This window comes from Misgurnus anguillicaudatus, unplaced genomic scaffold (assembly GCF_027580225.2).
Source record: "Misgurnus anguillicaudatus unplaced genomic scaffold, ASM2758022v2 HiC_scaffold_27, whole genome shotgun sequence".
Taxonomy (NCBI): Eukaryota; Metazoa; Chordata; class Actinopteri; order Cypriniformes; family Cobitidae; genus Misgurnus; species Misgurnus anguillicaudatus.
The window spans coordinates 986,321-1,008,851 of NW_027395277.1; the positions used below are offsets into that span (position 1 = coordinate 986,321).

The 22,531-nt window shown below is 39.9% G+C and overlaps 1 protein-coding gene across 5 annotated transcripts in view; it reads right to left on the bottom strand.

The window, feature by feature from the left end:
- LOC141362494 (synaptotagmin-7-like) overlaps positions 1 to 22,531 on the bottom strand; it is a 128,119-nt gene that overhangs the window by 19,913 nt on the left and 85,675 nt on the right. For 3 of the 5 annotated variants that reach the window (XM_073864653.1, XM_073864654.1, XM_073864655.1), the window contains 2 exons: positions 18,175 to 18,570; positions 8,466 to 8,582 (listed from right to left, as the gene is read on the bottom strand). In XM_073864653.1, coding sequence (XP_073720754.1) covers positions 8,466 to 8,582; positions 18,175 to 18,570 — 513 coding nt within the window. Of the gene's footprint in view, positions 1 to 8,465; positions 8,583 to 18,174; positions 19,787 to 22,531 lie in introns of those variants that run through there. The other 2 variants (XM_073864651.1, XM_073864652.1) reach the window with 2 other exon arrangements.

Here is a 22,531-nt window from a genome sequence, read left to right on the forward strand (position 1 = left end):
GGAATTATAGATTATCGTAAAAACTTGTCAGGAAAGCGTCATTAGCAGGGAAATGTTTTCTCTTAATTGATGAGATAACTTGTCAATGTTGGGGAAAGAGTTAAAAACAGGTGATGATCAGGGCAGTTTATATCCTGGCAATCGAAAGGGCCGTAAAAACGCATTAAGGGCGATTTATAGTCGTGCGTAGGTTCTACGCCGCACGCAGTAGTTATTTTCAATTCTGAGCAATAGTTTTAAAGTTTTTGTTTTATGGACACTTTTCTACTTTCATCTCAGTTTAAGATAATAATCTTGGAATAAGTTTCATTCACACACTTTTAATAACATGGAGAGAGAGAGAGAGAGCTGAAATCAAAACGATCTTCTCTCTTACATAATAGAGTCATGAGTTTTACAGCGAGGCGTTTATACTCTATATAGGTGTGCGCGTGTGAGCTCGCCTGCATCCATTCATTCTAAATGCCATGATCACAGTGGGAGCCTCAGCCCAAATCCAAAGCAAAGCCTCTCTATAGAGGTGCCACACGCTTGAATCAACAGCAAAATGGCAGAGAAAAGCTGTGTGTTCGCGTGCCTGCTTGTGTGTCTGTGACGAGTATTTATGTGACAAACAGGATGTGATATGAATCCGTCTCTTTCCCAACCAGCACATGGGATACTTTCATGAAAAACTGTCAAGACCATCTGTTCAAATTTCATCCGAAAGTCTATTTCTAAGACCATACTTTTAAAAATAAAAGTGCTTCACGATGCCATGGAAGAACAAATGGTTCTTTACCTGAGCTGTCTACTTTAATACTTCAATATTTTGCATGCAAATTTTAATCTATCACAAAAAACTATAGATCACTGGAAAGGTCCAATGAAATGTAGTTTGCATAATTCAATATTTAGTAGTAATAATCAGTGGTGGCTCATGACTGCTCATCCGAGGAACGCAAATTCAAAATAAGTGTTTGAAGTGTCATGTGTGTTGCTCGTGTTTTCAAAATATGTGTTCTGCACGTCGAGTGATCCTATGTGCATCACGTGTCTTGTCAAAATAAGTGCCTGCTGCACTTTATGATAAGAGACGCTCACATTAACAAAATACACGCAAGACACTCCCTTAACAGTAAACTCTGATTCAGCATGAGATTATGTGAGTATCTGACAAACGTGAGAGTCTCTTTTATCATTAACCATTTAGACGCGTCTGCAGCCGGCACTTATTTTGACAAGACACGTGATGCACATAAGATCACTCGACGTGCAGAACACATATTTTGAAATTACGAACCACACACATGACGGGCTACATACATGTTGTGAAGAACTTTGCATCGAGCTTCTCAAAAAAAGAAGTCACCGGCCGCCACTGGTAATAATAATGCAGTGACAGTAATTTATTAATTTGTGACAAAAGTATGCAGCAAACCACTGACACCTAGTGGCCGTTGTTGGTAAAACCAATAAAAGTGTAACACAAACCTAATTTTTTGCTTATTATAATGAGAAAGATTGTTAAAATACTCCAGCACTAATATGCATATCTGTAGTTTTGCCAAATAGGAAGATGATAGAAGTTTTTAAAAAAGATTATAAGAAAAAAACTCACTTTGCATTTTCATTTGATGCCATTAAAGCCAAAGAAGTTACATGCTTCATCTGCAAGTGTCATTAAATAATGTAAATAATCTTAGCGGTCACAATACCGTTTTATCCTGACCTAGACATATCTGTATGCCATTTACTTACATATGCATTAAAGCTCTCTGTTTTATTGGCTGTAATCCAGCTAAGCTTTCCATACAGATATAACCATCAGATATGACTTCAAAGGCTCTGTGTGTGTGTGTGTGTGTGTGTGTGTGTGTGTGTGTGTGTGTGTGTGTGCATACATTATCATCCTCTAGTTCGATCTCAGAGTTAAAGTAACATTACCACATCATATTTCCAACTGTTTTAAGCATTTGCCCGCCGTTACACTGGTTCTCCCTAGCCGAGCACTTCCTGTTTGATTCCCATTCCCTGGCCATTGTGGGTAATCACAAACCCTGAACGCAGCGGTAAATGAGCCAGAAGATTCTGCCAACAGCTCGAAGGCTTGGCCATTCAAACACAATCTCTCTCTGTTTCTCACTGTCCTCTTCTTATTAGTCTAGTAGTTTTTCCTGGCTGAGTTAATTGCATGTGTGTGTACTCGGTGGACACGGGTTTTTACTCTAATTAACCAGGGGAAAAGACGAAAAAGTGTTTTAAAACTGCAGTACGTCTATGAAATATAAATCAACTCAAGTGGAGTTTAAAAAAAACTGCAGTAAAGGACTCACAAAACCAGTGCTTCCACTAATCCGATCATTTCTTGAGTTGTCCCAAGAAATGTGTACAGTATAAACAAATGGCATAAACAATGCCTTAAGGGGCGTGTCGTAGTGACATATTGCAACAAGTCACCTTTCAGCTCTTTGATACGGAGGTTTTAAATACAGATCAACGTTTATGATGAGAAATGTGTGCAAACTGGAATAATGCAGAGATCGGAGACCTCCTCACTATCCTTGTTGAAACTGAGATCGATCACTAGCTTAATAAAACACGTCATGTTCAAATTCATGATCAGATCAAAAATTAAATGGTAATTTCTCCAGAGAAAAATAGCGGATAATAAGCAAACTTACACATCTTTCCATGTATTTTCCGTAATCTTTGTGAGAAAAAGGCCAAAATAGACGGATTGACTGTACATACGAAGAAACAAGGGTGTCAGTTTCAGATTTATCCACTCTGGCACCCAAATTTAAAAAAATAACAGATTTAGGCTTCCAAAACGCCCGATCCTTCTCGACAAAATCCAGATTGAATAAAAAATATGTACGTGTACAGCTAAACGCATCTTCATGTGGACAGGCTCTTAGTCAACTGTGTTTTATTCAAATAAAACCTTTATGCTGCGTTTACACCAGCCGCGGTAGAGGCGTGAAGCGCGAGTGATGTTAAGTCAATGTGAAGACGGGTTGACGCGGGTCTGGAGGTCTCGCAGCGCGAATGAGGCGTTTGGCACGGCCCGGAAGACGCGTTTCCGCCTCAATTGAGCGCCTGGCGCGGTACGCACGAATGGTGCTTTTTGTGTATTTTGTGTTTGACGCGAATTGCCGGCTGACGCCCAAGTTGAAAAATTTTACCTTTGGCGGAATTTCGCGCCACGTTAACCAATCAGGAGCCTGCTTGCTGCTGTGGCGGCAGCCCCGCCCGGAGTCACTCATTCAACCTGAAGGAACGCTTGATATCATCAGTAAGCAGTAACCCAGGGCTATACGACAAAAGTTCTTATTTCTATAGAGACAGGAATAAAAAGGACCTCGCTTGGAAGAGTGTCAGTGAGGACAGTAGACAACCTAGTAAGTTTTAAATACACAATTCACTTTTGAGTCACGTGACGTTTATCGACCCACACCGTTTATTTTACCTCTATAGTAAGGTTACCAAATACAAACCGGTAACTCTCTCAATAAATGCACAATCAACATCAGTCATCTTGCAAACAGACAACCGCATAGCACTTGCCCCTCCCACAAGAAGCTGATTTTGCCTCTGACGCGCGTCAAATGCTTGCTTTTTCCGCGCGTCTACTTCGCTCTACATGCGCGAATGCATTCAAACTGTTCAAGCGGCAAACTAGGCGTGGTAGACGCGATTTTGCCGCCTGAAACGCGGTTGGTGTAAACGTAGCATTACTCTTTCCCTGCTATTGACGAGTTATCTCTAAAAAGATCCTTCACAAAAATGCAATTATTTCAGCTTTTTGCTACAATTTTTTTAGGAGTTTATAAGCAGAGAAAAAAATATATATATAGGATGAAAGTTTTTTCCCACGTTTTGTTTGTCTGTTTGAAAGCAGAGGGTCTTTGCTTTCTTTCAATTGATTTATTTGTATGTTTATATATTTTTAGAAGAAAATTTTCCTGGAAGGAATTTTGTGAAACTTTTGTAAAATAACTTTTTAAAAAAATGGCTGGCGTGGAATAAGTTAAGGACAGCATAAGTCGCTAGGCATGCCGTGCGTTTGCATGCATATGACTATAAATAAGTAACAAAAAACACAAATCTACTTTCCCCGCCACTGTCTAGTTATCTCGTCAATTAAGAGAATCGCTTCTAATGATGCTTTCGTGAAGTTTTTACAGTAATCTATAATTCTGCTATTATCCACTAGGTGACGCTCTTAAGCAACTTAAAAAACACTGAAGCATCCGCTTATTCAAAAACAGTAAAACTTTGTTTTCTTTGGTATTGATAATTTTTCTGAATCTAATCTCTAACCAAAAAAGCAATTATCTGAGCTATTTGCTCAAAATTTGAGATTTATATTAAAAGAAAACTACCCATATTTGAAAGGTGATATAAGAGAACAAAGGATAGGATAAAATGTTTGTTGTTGTTGTTTGAAAGCAGAGGATTTGTGTTTTCATATATAAAAAAAAATTCCGGAAGCTATTAAACTTTTGTGAAAATCATAAAAAATGTATTTTTATTTGGGTTTTTTTTTTAATAGGGACAGATACAAAAAAATAGATTATGACATCAAGCACAATCCGATGCCTGTATCACAGTGTATATAGCCATGGCTAATTCACAACACCTGTCCCTAGAAGGGCTTTTTAACAGCTAAGATAATAAGAGAATAAAACATAAGAATAAAATACAGCAAGTATAATAGAATGTCCAAAAACCAGTTAAAACAAGTAAAAATAAATGTAGTAATTTAACACATTCACTCTAACTCACATGTAGGCGCTGGCTGGCAACTAAAAAAAAATGCCAAGACTTCATTTGTGTATGTGCCTGCTTTGTAACGCAAAAATTCTGCGTTAAACTAACAAAGACCAAACACCTCTAGTGGACATTTCTTCAAAAGATGAATCGATATGTATTGGAGAAATGTATTTCAGGTAATGCAGAAATGTAGACAGAGGTAATTGAGCATCATATTTGCAGTCCTATTCTACTTTTAGAGAGAAGCTGCATTCAGGTTCAGTCCAGCATCAGTACATTTAATATTAACCTTAATCGGTGCGATCCCTGCCTGTTTAAAGAGTCATCTGCTCGTGACTCAGCTTCGGTCTCAGGAGAGTCGGACCACTTCAGTCGGAGGTCTGTAAATTACCTCCACTAACCACATGAATACGCTGCTCTTGGCACGGCACCAGACGCAAGTAAATCACAAACCTAAAGCAACGCCGAGTCTGTTTGTGAGAAGGCGAGAGAGACGACTCTCATCTGCATTCTCTAATTTAGCTCCGGCCACTTGTTGGCCCTCCACATGATCAAAAACTCATTCAGCTTGTGACTCACCGCCATTATCCAGCGCAAAAACATTTACTATGATCGCTGTTTACCCAGAGAGGATTTCCCTTGAGATATCTAGACAGAGTGTGTGCTGGCGTCTATGGAGGAATGGTATTTCTTTTAAATAAATTACTGTTTAGGTAAGTGACAGTCGTGAACGGTGAAAACCCTTGTGGATCTCTCTACACAAAGAGGGTTTATTCAGGATGACACACCATACAGCTTTTATGCAGTATTCAATGTGTATACTGTCTGCATTGTGTGGATTGCAACATATGCTGATAAACTGTATCCCACAAAGCAATGGGCCCAGCTTGACAAATGATGAATAAAGACTGACATTAAGCATAAGATAAAGAGTAAACGCACAAGACACGTTCAGGGAGAGGGGAAATATACATTTGATTCTAATGCCAGGCCATTAAGAAAGAACAAAGAGATAAAAACGCCCAAAACAGAAATACACAAGGCGAATAGAGTGTGTGTGCAGCGTAAAATAAGACACTTCAGCTGCAAAGCTCAGGCCCGCAAAGTCTCCAATACCATTTCAACACTCAGTCAGCCTCAGGTGAGGATCTCATTAGCATGATTAATGACTTCAATATCTGTTACTGACATACACCCGAATGTACAGTATGTTTACTTGCCTTGGCTCGGCTCTGACCAAACCATATTAAGCTGCCCACCTAAAGACCACCTTAAGACATCATGACTTACAGTATGATGTCATGACGCTATTTGAAAAGTTAGGAAAATTTGAATAAAATAAGGAATTTAGCAGTTTTTAAGATGGTTTTTAAAAAAAAAATTAAATGCAACATCACATATATTCAAAAAATATTTTCTTTAGTAATCAGTACTAGTACTTATTCAGTACTCAGTACTTATTCAAATTCAAATTATGAAAGATTAAGTAGCCTTTTACGATGCTTTGTTTTAAACTAAATTTAATGAAGCAATGCATATATCTTATAAATATTTTATTTCAGTACTAAGTACTTATTCGGTACTCTGTACTTATTCGGTACAAAGAACTTATTTGGTATTTGATACTTATTTGGTGCTGGCTGTTTATTAGGTATGCGGTACTTATTTGGTGCTCAATTTTTTTTTAATGAAGTATTTATTTGGAATGAAGTACTTATTCAGTACTCAGTACTCATTCGGGAACTAAGTACTTATTTAGTACTCAGTATTTATTCAGAACTAAGTAGGAAAAATTCAAAATGAGGATAACTTAAGAAGTCTTTTATGATGCTTTGTTTTAAACAAAATCGAATGCAGCAACGCAGATATCCAAAAGATATTTCATTCAGTACTAAGTACTTATTTGGTACTCTGTACATATTCAGTACTAAATAGGGAAAATTCAAATTAGGAAAACTTAAGCAGCCTTTTAAGATGCTTTGTTTTAGACAAAGTCTAATGCAGCAATGCATATATCCTAAAAAATATTTTATTCAGTACTAAGTACTTATTCGGTACAAAGTACTTATTCAGTATACATTACTTATTCGGTGCTGACTGCTTATTCGGTATGCTGTACTTGTTTGGTGCTCGATACTTATTCGGTGCTGAGTGCATGTTCAGTATGCAGTACTTATTCGGCGCTAAGTACTTATTTCGGTATGTGTTGCTCATTGCTTGGTACTTAATCGGTAATGGGTACGTGATCGGTATGCAGAACTTATTTGGTGTGCGGTACTTAATCGATGCTCAGTACTAAATTAAGAAGCCTTTTACAACACTTTGTTTTAAACAAAATCGAATGCAGCAACGCATATATCCGAAAGATATTTTATTCAGTACTAAGTACTTATTCGGAACTTAGCACTTATTCGGTATGCAGTACTTATTCGGCATGCGGGACTTGTTCAGTATGCATTACTTATTCGGTGTTAAGCAGTTGTACGGTATGCAGTACTTTTTCGGTATTCAATACATATTCTGTGCTGGGTACTTATGCGGTGCTATGTACTTAATTGGTGTTTGGTTGCTTATTCGGTATGCAGTACTTATTCAGTATACAGTGCTTATACAGTGCTCAATACTTATTCAAATTAGGAAAAATTAAGAAGCCTTTTACAACACTTTGTTTTAAATAAAATCGAATGCAGCAACGCATATCCGAAATATATTTTATTCAGTACTAAGTACTTATTCTGTACTCCGTACTTATGCGGTACTAAGTACTTATTCGGTATGCTGTACTTATTCTGTATGCATTACTTGTTCGGTGTTAAGCGCTTATACGGTATGCAGTACTTATTCGGTGCTCGATACTTATTCTGTGCTGAGTACTTATTCGGTATGCAGTACTTATTCGGTATGTGTTGCTTATTCGGTGCTCGGTACTTATTCGGTACTCTGTAATTACTTTGTACTGTAGAGAACATTCAAATTAGGAAAAATTAAGAAGCCTTTTACAATGCTTTGTTTAGACCAAAATCTAATGTAACATTAAATATTTTCCTAAGTACTAAGTTCTTATTCAGTGCTAAAAAAATTTAAGTTAGGAAGAATAAAGCAGCCAAAATCTAACACAGCATCACATATATTATAAAAGTATTTTATTCAGTACTAAGAAGTGTCAATAGCATGAATAGTTACCAAATCCAAAACATGAATGACTATTTTACTCTATATTTGCATTTCCTGAGTATTTTAAAGCTTATTAAAGCATTAAATTGTTAGCTTAGAGAGTTTTGTATCTCCTGCGAGTTCATAAGTAGCACTATTATGTGTGTCGTGATGGCGTGCGGAGTTACCACCTAAGGAGAGCATTCTCGATCACTCACATATGAGATTCTATTTGAGTTAAGACGCTGTCTTACAGTGGCTGCCTATGGCAGTAGAGACAGCAAGGTCTCTTATTACGACTTGAAAGAGGGATCAGAAGCCCCAAAGCAGCTGCAAATCCACATAAGACTGGGTTTTACACACGATTCTGTGTTTGCTGGTACAGAGGGCTATGTGGTGCTCGGTCGCTTGCTGTGGGTTGGTCAAACATATAATCTATCTCTCCATCAACAAACACACACTTGACAACATGGCTACTGGGTGTAACTCCCATACAGTAGTTAATCCCACACATATACACAAACATACACACAAACACTCTTACGGACAGATACCTCTTATCAGGGGTAGTTTCTTGATTGGGCGGAACTTCCTGTAGGTCTGGCAGACTGGCAAAGTCATCCTGCTCAGCCAATCCGATCGCAAGAGAGAGAACCACCATTTTCCCTTCTCTTCACCATGAAAACACACAAACGTCAGACAGAGAGCAGTGAAGCGCAGAGAGGAAGGGGAATAAGAGAATAAGAGGGAACAAACAGAGAGATAAGACTGTTAGTAGGCAGCTGACATTATTAGTCACATGTCGTGTTAGAATATCACCCCTGTACCTCAGCCTCTATTGCACATCTCATGTGCATTCAGGTATGCAAAGTTGACTTCAGATGTGGTGTCATGCTCAGTGTTGAGGCGAATATTTACTTGTGTTACAAACACTATCAAAATCAGACTCACAACACACACAAACTCAATCATTCTTACGCATAAACATACACTGGAAAAAATGCAGCATTTTTGTCAAATCAACATACAGTGAGGAAAATAAGTATTTGAACACCCTGCTATTTTGCAAGTTCTCCCACTTAGAAATCATGGAGGGGTCTGAAATTGACATCGTAGGTGCATGTCCACTGTGAGAGACATAATCTAAAAAAATCCAGAAATAACAATATATGACTTTTTAACTATTCATTTGAACGATACAGCTGCAAATGAGTATTTGAACACCTGTCTATCAGCTAGAATTCTGACCATTTATTATCCTAAATTAGATGCACCTGTTTGAGGTCTATGCTGCATAAAGACACCTGTCCACCCCATACAATCAGTAAGAATCCAACTACTAACATGGCCAAGACCAAAGAGCTGTCCAAAGACACTAGAGACAAAATTGTACACCTCCACAAGGCTGGAAAGGGCTACGGGGAAATTGCCAAGCAGCTTGGTGAAAAAAGGTCCACTGTTGGAGCAATCATTAGAAAATGGAAGAAGCTAAACATGACTGTCAATCTCCCTCGGACTGGGGCTCCATGCTAGATCTTACCTCGTGGGGTCTCAATGATCCAAAGAAAGGTGAGAAATCAGCCCAGAACTACAAGGGAGGAGCTGGTCAATGACCTGAAAAGAGCTGGGACCACCGTTTCCAAGGTAACTGTTGGTAATACACTAAGACGTCTTGGTTTGAAATCCTGCATTGTACGGAAGGTTCCCCTGCTTAAACTAGCACATGTCCAGGCCCGTCTTAAGTTTGCCAATGATCATTTGGATGATCCAGAGGAGTCATGGGAGAAAGTCATGTGGTCAGATGAGACCAAAATAGAACTTTTTGATCATAATTCCACTAAACGTGTTTGGAGGAAGAAGAATGATGAGTACCATCCCAAGAACACCATCCCTACTGTGAAGCATGGGGGTGGTAGCATCATCCTTTGGGGGTGTTTTTCTGCACATGGGACAGGGCGACTGCACTGTATTAAGGAGAGGATGACCGGGGCCATGTATTGCGAGATTTTGGGGAACAACCTCCTTCCCTCAGAGCATTGAAGATGGGTCGAGGCTGGGTCTTCCAACATGACAATGACCCAAAGCACACAGCCAGGATAACCAAAGAGTGGCTCTGTAAGAAGCATATCAAGGTTCTGGCGTGGCCTAGCCAGTCTCCAGACCTAAACCCAATAGAGAATCTTTGAAGGGAGCTCAAACTCCGTGTTTCTCAGCGACAGGCTAGAAACCTGATTGATCTAGAGAAGATCTGTGTGGAGGAGTGTGTACAAACCTGGTGAAAAACTACAGGAAACGTTTGACCTCTGTAATTGCAAACAAAGGCTACTTTACCAAATATTAACATTGACTTTCTCAGGTATTCTAATACTTATCTGCAGCTGTATCATACAAATAAATAGTTAAAAAATCATACATCGTGATTTCTGAATTTTTTTAGATTATGTCTCTCACAGTGGACATGCACCTACGATGACAATTTCAGACCCCTCCATGATTTCTAAGTGGGAGAACTTGCAAAATAGCAGGGTGTTCAAATACTTATTTTCCTCACTGTATACACACATAAGTTCTCACACTTACACATACATACAACACACATAAAACTCAGTCACACACAATGCACATACAAGCCACACATACAAGCGCGCACACACACACAAACTCAGTCACACAAAAACTCACAGATGCACACACGCATGCACGCACACACCCAAACAAGGGCGCACACGCACAAACTCAGTCTCACATATACACACACAAATTCAGTCTCTCTTACACACACAGATATACACACACTAAACTCAGTCACACACAAACATTGATTTACTGTCTTTTTCAATCGATACGTTGTCTGACTCCTCTTGCTGCCACCTGCCTCACTCCCTATATGTTTCCAATTGTGTTTTCATCTCTCTCTCTCTCTCCACCTTTAATTGAGGCCCGTTGGAGAGATCTGGACTAATTGTTTCTATTTGAGAGTGGAGTATGTGTGAGGTGTCAGGACAGAGCGGCTGCTTTCTGGGTCACTGCACAGCCTCCTCTCCTTACATTCTTCATTTCGCTTTCTCCTTACAAATCCCCCTCATCTCTGAGCCTACACCCCTCTAATATCCTGCTATTCTCACCTCTTAAACAGCTTTTAAGAGTGTACAGTACATCTCCTGTTGTCCTCAGTGCCCGTCTTAAAGGAATAGTTCACCGATAAATGAAAAGTATGAATATTATAGCTTTTGATTTGATTGGAGAGTGCAGAGATTACATATTGTACAGTATGTAACATGCAGTTGTATGTTGAAATTACTTGCATTGTATGCATTGCGTTAGCACTGCAAAAGGTTCTGGGTTCGATCCCAGGAACACACAAACTGATCAAATGTATACTTTCTATACCTCTGTAAGTAGCTTTGGATAAAAGCATCTGCCAAATGCATAAAAATTTAAAATGTCATATTCAGTTATGGTGCAACATCCAATGATGTTTAGTTTTTGGAGCTTTAGACATAGATAAAATTGTAGAAATGTTCGTTATTGAAATTATTGAAATAGTTAAAGAGCAAGTAAGATGCACATTTTAAGCGTCCTATCGTGGTTTATAAGTCCCAGACAACAGGTTGAAATGCATGCAAGGTCAAAAAACACTGTAATTTTCTCAAAATATAAATTTAAAATGACCACATTTTTTAGACATCCCTAAACGATTCGCGTGAAGCCGTTCAACGACTCAGTCTGCCTAAACCCCACCTTTCTGAGCTTTTCTAGTGCTAACATGATTTACTGAGAAGATATTATCGACATCAATACACAACATTCATAATTAATCCAAGCAATAAAAACGACAATAAAAACTAACATTTTACACTCATTTAAGCATTTATGTAAAATAACCGGGTCATAGCAAAACCGTAAGTGCAGCATTAGCCGCTAGCTAACGTGACTCTCTGACAGTATATTAATAGTTAAAACAACGACACTATTCATAATTAATCCAAGCAATAAAAACGACGATAGAAAGTAACATTTTACACTCATTTAAGCATTTATGTAAGCTAAGCGGGCCATAGCAAAAATGTAAACACTAAGTTAGTGCACATGTGTTAGTCGCTTGCTAACATGACTCTCTGACAGTATATTAAGAGTTTAAACAGCGACATCAATACACATCATTCATCATCAGTCCAAATTATAAAAACGACAACAGATATTAAAATTTTTACACTCATTTGAGCAAGTGTAACTTAAGCTAACCGGGTCACAGTTTAACCGCAACATGCGTTGCTAGCGCAGCTTACTGATAAGACATTACAGTAAACTAGACATTTTAGAACACTCGGGGGAAAATAAACACAATGTAATAATGATACTTACAGGTTGTGGTTAGGAGACGCATGTTGTTCCAAATAAAGTGGGTACTGAACCATCTTCCATTGCCAAACGTTTAGTAAATCCCTCCTTGAAAAAGTAATTTTAACCACAGATTCTTCATATATCTTCACCCTTTGGTGGTGAAAACAACACAAACTGAAAACACAGCATGATATGATGTTTACACACTAACTAGCTGAAGTGTCATAGTTTTGTTTCGCCCGGGCAAGGCTGTAGGTGGAGATTATTATGCAAAGTGTTTGTATTACGTGGATAAAGTCAGGCAGGAGATTCAATCCATATGACGACTTGTTTCAGCGATTCAGAGTCGACTACCTACTTTAGAAGCCAATAACTTTATTAATCGTGCACTTTTTGGTTCAACTACTTTGCACATTGTTTACATTGATGGACAGCTACATGCCATACTGCAATACAGATCAGTTTCGATTTTGGATCTGTGTGGCTCTTAAAAAAACTGAATATATGTTTAGAACAAAGTAAATTTGAGATTTTTATTTATAGGTGAACTATTCCTTCAAATCCTTATCTCTACTTCACACATATCATATGGTATGGTATTATAATCTCTCACTCCTAATTTATTTTTCTTCACACTTTTCCTCTTTCTAAAGTCGCAATAATACTCTTCAACCAGCACTCCATTCTCAATTTTTTCCACCCAGACTCTCTCTCTCGCTGCAAATCCATCCGTTTCTTCATATTCTCTAGGGCTTTCCTCCATGTTGGCACACTCTTGCTATTTTTACCTTTCAAAATTTAATGGCTGCAAAAAATAGCTCCTGGCTTCTGCTACTACACATGCACGCACAACAGGAATAGTTATTGTCAAAGCAATAAAGCAATAAAAAGAGACACTTTTCCGGTGAGAGCCGAATGGAGAAATGTTCAGTGATGATCTCAAGACTGTCGCTGACCGGCAATAACACGCCAACAACCCTAAATTACACCATTCCACATCCCTCCCTCTTTTTCCTCTCGCTTCTTTCTACATTCATATTCTGTTTTTGTCTCTGTCAAACCCAAGGCCATGTATGTATGTCAATGACATCTTTAAGCAGCATTTACTTTTCTCAGACTGCTATACTAACATACTACAGTAGTACTGTTTTTGCAATATGCAAATTTTCTGGATAAAAATACCCAGAAGACCAACAGCATGTGTCAAAATGTGCAAAGGGTGTGAGATAATGTATCCCACGATGCATTGCTGTGACCTGACCGTGACATGATAACAAGCAACATATGCACAGTTTTACGAATTATAAGGTAGGACGCTGTAAGCCGAGTGCTAGTATCCTATTCTAAATATAACCCAAGTTTCTTTCTTTCGTTCTCTCTCCTCTTCTGTCCTGTGGTAACAATCCATTTTGAAAGTAATGATTCAGAGGACAGGTAATCAATGCTTTAGGGTAGCTAAAGTCTAAACATAACACCTGCCACTGTACACAAGCTATCTAAAACACAAACACACACTTTAATAGACACACATACGCAACAAGAATTCAATGAATAAAATTATATCAAATAAAATTCTGGTATTGTTTATTCATCTTCATGTTTCAAACCTGTATGACTTTCATTTAATCTATGCATGAATTTAAGGTTTATGGTGTTTTCTTTGGTAGTATTGGAGGTGCCACTGCGCACTGTATGCTTTTGTTGTATGACAAATAAAAAACGAAATAAAAACAGCATGAACAAATATTTTGCCTTGAAACATTTTGTAGGCATGTGGTGCACTTAGTAATACAATGTAAAAATGCATCATTTATGTCAAATCAACATATATTTTTATGTTACTTTAACTTAACAAATAAGGTTCAACAATTTCAACTTGTTCAAGTTATGTCAATTTAAAACTTAAAATAGTACATTGACTTGGAAAACCAAGTTGTTTTAACTTTTTTACTGTGACCCTGGACCACAAAACCAGTCATAAGGGTCATACAGATTTATGCATCACCTAAAAAACTAATAAATACGTTTTTCATTGATGTACAGTGAGGAAAATAAGTATTTGAACACCCTGCTATTTTGCAAGTTCTCCCACTTAGAAATTATGGAGGGGTCTGAAATTGTCATCGTAGGTGCATGTCCACTGTAGGAGACATAATCTAAAAAAAATCCAGAAATGACAATATATTACTTTTTTTTAACTATTTATTTGTATGATACAGCTGCAAATAAGTATATGAACACATGTCTATCAGCTAGAATTCTGTTTGAGGTCATTAGCTGCATAAAGACACCTGTCCACCCCATACAATCAGTAAGAATCCAACTATTAACATGGCCAAGACCAAAGAGCTGTCCAAAGACACTAGAGACAAAATTGTACACCTCCACAAGGCTGGAAAGGGCTACGGGGAAATTGTCAAGCAGCTTGGTGAAAAAAGGTCCACTGTTGGAGAAATGATTAGAAAATGGAAGAAGCTAAACATGACTGTCAATCTCTCTCGGACTGGGGCTACATGCAAGATCTCACCTTGTGGGGTCTCAATGATTCTAAGAAAGGGGAGAAATCAGCCCAGAACTACACGGGAGGAGCTGGTCAATGTCCTGAAAAGAGCTGGGACCAGCGCTCCAAGGTTACTGTTGGTAATAAACTAAGACGTCATGGTTTGAAATCATGCAGGGCACGGAAGGTTCCCCTGCTTAAACCAGCACATGTACAGACCCGTCTTTAGTTTTCCAATGACCATTTGGATGATCCAGAGGAGTTATGGGAGAAAGTCATGTGGTCGGATGAGACCAAAATGGAACTTTTTGGCCAAATTCCACTAAACATGTTTGGAGAAAGAAGAATGATAAGTATCATCCCAAGAACACCATCCCTACTGTGAAGCATGGGGGTGGTAGCATCATGCTTTGGGGGTGTTTTTCTGCACTGGCCTAGCCAGTTTCCAGACCAAAACCCAATAGAGAATCTTTGGAGGAGGCTCAATAAGGTGTTTCTCAGTGACAAGCCAGAAACCTGACTGATCTAGAGAAGATCTGTGTGGAGGAGTGGGCCAAAATCCCTCCTGCAGTGTGTGCAAACCTGGTGAAAAACTACAGGAACCGTTTGACCTCTGTAATTACAAACAAAGGCTACTGTACCAAATATTAACATTGACTTTCTCAGGTGTTCAAATACTTATCTGCAGCTGTAACATACAAATAAATAGTAAAAAAATCATATATTGTCATTTCTGGATTTTTTTTTAGATTATGTCTCTCACAGTGGACATGCACCTACGATGACAATTTCAGACCCCTCCATGATTTCTAAGTGGGAGAACTTGAAAAATAGCAGGGTGTTCAAATACTTATTTTCCTCACTGTATATACTACTGTAGATATTTAAAATTTTTCCCCTATTAATTTATCTTTGTAAGCTGATTTGAAGCAATGAAATTGCTTTGTACATTATTAACAAGCACTTTACAAATAAATATGATTTGATTTGACTTATTGTTTTTTTTTAAAGTAAGAAAGTCCTGCAGGTTTGAAACAACACGAGGCTAATAAATGACAAGTATTGCTTTAACTTAAAATAATAAAAAGATCATCAAAATCACAGAAAAAACGACTTCCTAAAAAATGTATTTAAATAGCACCGACTGGACTGCCATTGTGGGATCCTGTCAAATTTTCAGCCGCCTCGCTGTTGACCTGTCAGACGCGAACACACCTAAAAATTGCTGTTTAAATGTGAAAATTACAGCTCTTCTCTCTCGCAGACCTCATACAGGAAAGCATTTATTATAATTCAATTAAATACGTCACAACAGAGTCAAATGTCGCATACGCAGAACAGAGGCAGCCCTATAAATTCAACCGTGTTACATCACTTGAGAGCCATGAAATCCATCAATCACGCCGATTTCCCGCGCGTACGCACGTGGATAATCTTAGGAAATTAGATGATGTTCAGTCGCGTTAATTGTTTGTCATTTGAGCCGAGACCTGGCCGCCTTCCTCTGCAGGTCAGCGGTAGCGAGCCGAGAGATTTACAGAGAGGAGTTAAACGCTATTATATAAAACCAGCCAGAGCTTCTATTGAAGACCTGTGGCCTCTGTCATCCTGTCCTTATGTGCGGCGCTCCGCTGATAGTCCACAATCCTGTGCGCTCAATAAGTCACGGCTATTCACTGAGCTCTGGGGCGATGCGTTCAGCCGCTTCGCCAAATAAATGACCCCTTTAAAAATGAAAGGCTAAACATAAGTGTGGAAACACACATAGTAAACAAAGATTAAAGCCATAGTTCACACAAAAATGCAACTTCACTTGCTGTCACGCTATTCCAGACCCGAGCTACTTTTTCACAAAGCAGATATTTTAAGGACGTTCATGGTGTTGTGTACCATATAATATAAGCCTACAGTGACCCAGGGCTTCAAAAAGCACCGTAAAATTATTTGAAGTCTTATAAAGGTATGCATATCCAAACATGACACACCGCGTGTCCGACTGGATGCTAGTGACAACGGGCAGCACTTATTTGACTGGGCAGGCCCGGTTTCAAGCCTAGTCCTAGACTAAAATGCACAATCTAAAAATGCTGCCGGACCTACACGTGCAAAACGGTAAGGAAATAACGCGATATTTGTCAGCTCTGTCAAGGGTTGAATGCTTAAGATGCTGTCGTAGTTTGAAATGCAAGTGTTATCAGGGCTTGGAGAAAACCACTTTGTTACTTTTGTCCTTCATTACTTTTTCCCCGGTTCTCCCCTAAACACTATTTGCACTTCTTAAAGTATATGAATGGCATTGTTTCTCTCAAGATGCACACTTATGGTGTAGTGGACGGTGCTCCGACACAAGGTGCAGACGCACTTCTGGCCCCTCAAGTTCGAATCCCGGCTCGAGGACTTTTGCCAATCCCATACCCCTTTCTTCACCCTATACTTTCCTGCAAAGTTGTAATGTGCTCATGCACAAATTAGGTTTGCGAGATAATGATGCTCCACAACATACTGTGGGTCACAGTAAGTGACCTGCTGACTAGTTGAGGATTTGTCTGGACAACTAGACTGGTAAAAATTACTACAACGCCCACCTGACACACATGGTGAAAATACATCTTTTTATAACGACATGAGCGCAAATAATTAATAATAGAGGAAAATGTTCAACAGACACGTAAAAATATTCATAACCATACACACACCCTTCCAAACACATGCCCAAACATGCACGCATATGGTGACACACACACATAATGTACATCCTGGTACCATATCTCCAGCGGTCCCCTGAGGTCCCAAAGTCTGACACATTTAAACCAGCTGAGACAGGCAGCACAAGAGGCAATATTCGAAACCCATATAAAACGGCACGTCAGAAACAGCAGATCAGCGCAGAACGCTGAGGGAGGGGGGTGATATCCTGCTGCTGGGCAGCAATATAGTGTGACAGAGCGAACAAGAGTCTGACAATGGTAAGAGAGAAAGAGAGAGACGAGTGATGAAAAAGACAGAGGTCTGGGAAAAGAGACGAGCACAGAGCATGAAGAGGCATGAAGATCATTTTCAGCCTAACTTTGACAGATTTACACAGTTGTAAGAGCTTAAGACAGAAACAGCTGGGTTAGTGTTGACAAAACATATTAGTGAAAGATTTTTTTTCTGTTTTCCTTGTGTCTTTACCGAAATATTTACTGTAAAAAGCTGCTGTTTGAAACAACATGAAGGTAAATATGCAATGAGAGCTTGTTCGTTCTTAAACAGCTTTTTGATTTTTAAAACCTTTAAGCTGTGAAACACTTGATATAACTTAAATGCTACAGTTGATAAATAAATGTAATAGATGGGAAATGACTTGGAAAAACCAATCCAGGAAAATACAGGCATGCACAAATCACACAACAGACCCCACACATTAAGTGACTTACAGGAAAGATTTAACATCCAGGCCTCGAGTCTTTATCTGCCCCATCATGTGATCCAGGCTGCCAGGGTTCCCACGATTGGCTCGCCCCCCGGCACCTCCCGACCTATAGCGTGAAGCTCCGCCACCCGCTCGTGTGCCAGGCCCACCTCGTTGAGCCCCACCTCCAGGTTCGCCCCCTCCCCCAGGTCCCGCGCCCCCACCCGCACCATTGCCCGGCTGGGTGTGCAAATGACCCAGACTCTGGGAAATGGGCGACCTGCTGGCCAAACTCGGGGGCGGAACCTGAATCAACGGTTGCTGGAGGCTCTGTTGCCGCAACAGAGTACGGGGACGAGGCGTCGCTCCCGCGGGAATGTGGTCCAAGGTCGTGGCTGAAGAGAGGCCGTGGTCGGCCAAACTGTGGGGGCAGAGCAAGAAGGTGGGCAAGGAGCGAGAGGAGGACGAGCGAGAACGACAGATGGAGGGGGGAGGAAGTAGGAGGAGAGAAGGTGGGACGAGAACAAAAGGGCGGGGCGAGGTAGAAGGAGAACGTTTGGGGGTGGATTTGGATGGGGTTTGAGTAGAAGTAGGAGATGGAGAGGGGCATGAAGATGACAGGTTGAAGGAAAGGTCAGAATCCAGATGCAGGAGACCGATGGAGTTGGTGGGGGACAGGAGAGACATGGAAGAGGAGGAGAAGTTCAGAGAAGGATGGGGGCAGAAGGGAACAGCCAGAGGTGAGAAAGATAGCGAAAAGAAGTCATCAAACGAGGTGTCGTCGGGCATAGAGGGCGAACGAGGAGGAGAAGCAGGAGGAGACGTAGGGTGAGATGTGGGCGGGGAAAGGAGGACAAGAAGAAAAAAGGAAAGAAGAATCAAACAGAGACAGTAACCACCGTAGCACAAGTAACAAAAGAGACCGCAGCCGCCCTGGTCTACGTGCGTGTGACTCTGCGGATGTCCGTTTGCTGCTCGAGCGAGACTCCCTTGAGCGGACAGCGAACGGTGAGCATGCATGTGCGTCTGCGAGGACTGTTTACGTCCTGCTGTTGCGCGTGACTGACACAATCGCGATGTGTGTCCGGATCGACTGTGTGTCTGCCGCGGTGTGTGTGGTGTCAGTCTCCCGCCACCCGTTCTTCCAGGAGATTGTTTTTTGGTCTTTTGAGAGCCTCCCATCTCGGTCCCTCACTTCTACACTTGTCTATTTCCCAAGTCCACACACATCCCTCTTCTCTCCGTTGTGTCTTAACTCGCTCATCGTTTCATGCGACACTGGTTTTAAGTAATACCACGGCCCCCTGTGTCCCCTTAACAGCCAACCAACTACGACGTCTTTATTCGTCACTCTTTTGTCCTCTTTTTCGCTCCCCTCGTGATTAACCCTGTTTCACACTTTGCAATTTCAAAACTGTGTCAAATTCACTTCTGAAACTTGAAGCTTGATTTTCACCTGAGCTGCTAGCATGACTCATTCTTCACACCGTTAAACATGTCCCTGATGTTCCTCACCTTTTCAGCTGGTCTGATCTAAGCAACCTGGTGTCTGTAAACATTGTTAACAAGCCATTAAATAGTGAAGCATTTCGGAGGGACTCCGGGAGCCGAATGCAAAGGAAAGGTTATGGGATCAGGAATTTAAGCTATATGGTGCTCCTGTATAGCTCAGTGGAGGAGCATTGAGTTAGCAGCGCAAAAGGTAGTGGGTTTGAACCCAGAGGACACACATGCTGTTAAAAATGTATACTGTGTAATTGCACTATAAGTCACTTTGGACAAAAGCATCTGCCAAATGCGTAAAAGTAAAATTAACCCCAAGCCCTCAAAGGACCTGGAGGATGTTATTAAATTTAATGAGAGATTATAAAAACATTTGTTTTTTGGAAATACCATGCATTGATGAATCACCCGTTACCAATAGGGTCAAATTTGATTCCTTGTTGACTTTAAAGTGCTGCTTAACTGGAAAAGGGCAACAAAAACTTGTAGGAAAAACAAGAGTGGGTGAATGTTGGATGCAGAGAGAGAGAGAGACAGAAAAAAAGGGATGTGAGACACAAACACAAGAGACAGACACATATAGCTGCCTTAAAATAGAATCCAATTACCGACGGAGAAAAACGGAGGGCGTGCTGAGAGAGAAAACGAGAAGATCGAGGACCGGTGGTATGGAAGGAGTGTGAGAAGAGAGATGTGAGACAGAGACAGAATTTGTGAAATGGTAAAAGAAAGGAAGGTGTTAGCTAAGGGTGTGAAGAAAACTTTAACCGAGCCCCTCGTGTGTATGTGTGTGCAACACCGGCAGTTTGTGGATGTCATTCAGTTTAACGCACAAGACTGTAATGCTTTTCTCTTTTGTTTTGGATGCCTTTTGTTTGGTTTCTTCTTGATGTCATGTCTTTGTTCCTTCCCTGACCGTGAAACTCGTTAATTAGGTCATTAAGTCCCTGTATGAATATTCCTTGTACTCTCTGTCAACGTCAAACCTAAACTATATAAAGAGTTTGGTTCCAAAACATAATACATCCATTTTGACTAATTTCAGTAAAAAATCCTCAAAATGCAATAAATCAATGACAAACTTTTTTTTCAAAATGCTATAAATCTATTGAGTCAATATATAAATGTGCATTCATCTTTGCCATGTTAAATTGGTATACACTGATTAAACATTAATTGCATTAATCAAAACACTTACTTTGTCCTGCTCAATTTTCATTGACTTTGAGTAAAATAAAGTTTTTCATAAGATCCCCTGAGGTCAATGTGTTAACATGACAGAAGCTTGATGCTGTCGTGTGAAAACAAGCAACAGCCGACATTTTTCCTTCTCCCGAGTGCCTCTCACGTAAATTATTTGATTTTGATGGCTTACGTTTCTCGCCACAGAAAACCACCACAGGTTTGGCAATGCCATCAAAAGTATTATTTTGTTTTTGTTTGTTTGTTAATCATGAAGTACAAAGTAGATGAAGTGAACTAGGATTCTGTGTGTATCCAAAGTGCCGCCATTATCGTTTACAATGCGTGGAATGGTGCGCTGTGATTTGTTGAGCAGATTTATTGCATTCTGAAGAGGAGGAGGAATGGCATTTGTCGATGTTTGGAAAAAAGGGGAGAAAAGATGACAGAATAACATGGCGGATATCTGATATTGCATAAAATTAAAGGGATAGTTTGGCCAAAAATGATATTAAACCCATGATTTACTCACCCCGAAGCCGTCCGAGATGCAGATGTCCATCATTTTTCAGATGAACACATTTTCAGTTATTTTAGAAAATGTCTTATATCTTCCAGCTGCTAAACAGTAAAGTTGCGGGGTCCACGTCCTTCGTTAAAAAAATGTGCATAAATATTTCCGCAAAGAAATCCAAATGGCTATCCAAAAGTTTTAAATGTGGATATTTCTACAACAAAACGGTGCGGATTACCCTAAGAAGGACTTTGTTTTTTGAAGCCAAAAGATGGGGGAGCCTGCCATCACCATCTTGGTGGCACATCACTTTCATATAACCGAAAATGGGCAAAGAGGCGGAACGTGGGTGGCACCAGGGCCGGATTATCCATAGACGCGATTGGGCGAGTGCCCTGGGGCACCAGCCAATGGGGGGCACCAAGGGCTCCAGACTGCAGCCAAAATGTTGTTTTTTTATAAGTACTCGCGCATGTGCGGGCACCCGTGACAAAACTACGGAATGCGCGATCGGATTTTAAATGCTCATTTGCATGACGCGTATATAGTTTTATGTCACCATGCGCTCAGTCGATTGTACCGATGGGTCTACGCAGCCAGGGTAAAGTCAACACATCTCACTCAGAACCGCGAGGTTTAAAATTAAACATTGCAGAGATGAGAGACAAAGAGAGCGGGAGAACTTTTAGCCTACATTAACACCAATAACATTATAGATGAGAATAAAGGTTTCAGACATCAATGCCCAGTTAGGGAAAACCGGATAAAACATGAGAAACATGTAAAGGATACAAGTATGTAGATTGCCCGGCCACTCATCACATTACAGTATGCTATCTGATTATAACTTATTGTATGTGTATGTATTTTATGCCTACAATTAGTTAAAGGGGTTGTATAATTCTTGGTTTCATAATTGCCTATTCTAAAAGTTTCATCAATTGTGCATATGACATGTGCAGCAACTGCATAGAGTTAAGTAAGTCTATTTAGTATTTTTCAGTAATGCAGTTATTTTGGAAAAAATTTGAAAAATTGCATTGCAGGCAGATTTAAGGTGTGCCCTAAATTTTCTGCTAGCACTCCTAAAAATTTCAGTCAGGGGCTACAGTGCTCCTAATAACAAAAAAGTTAGTCTGGAGCCCTGAATGACTAGAGTTCAATATAATATATATATAATATA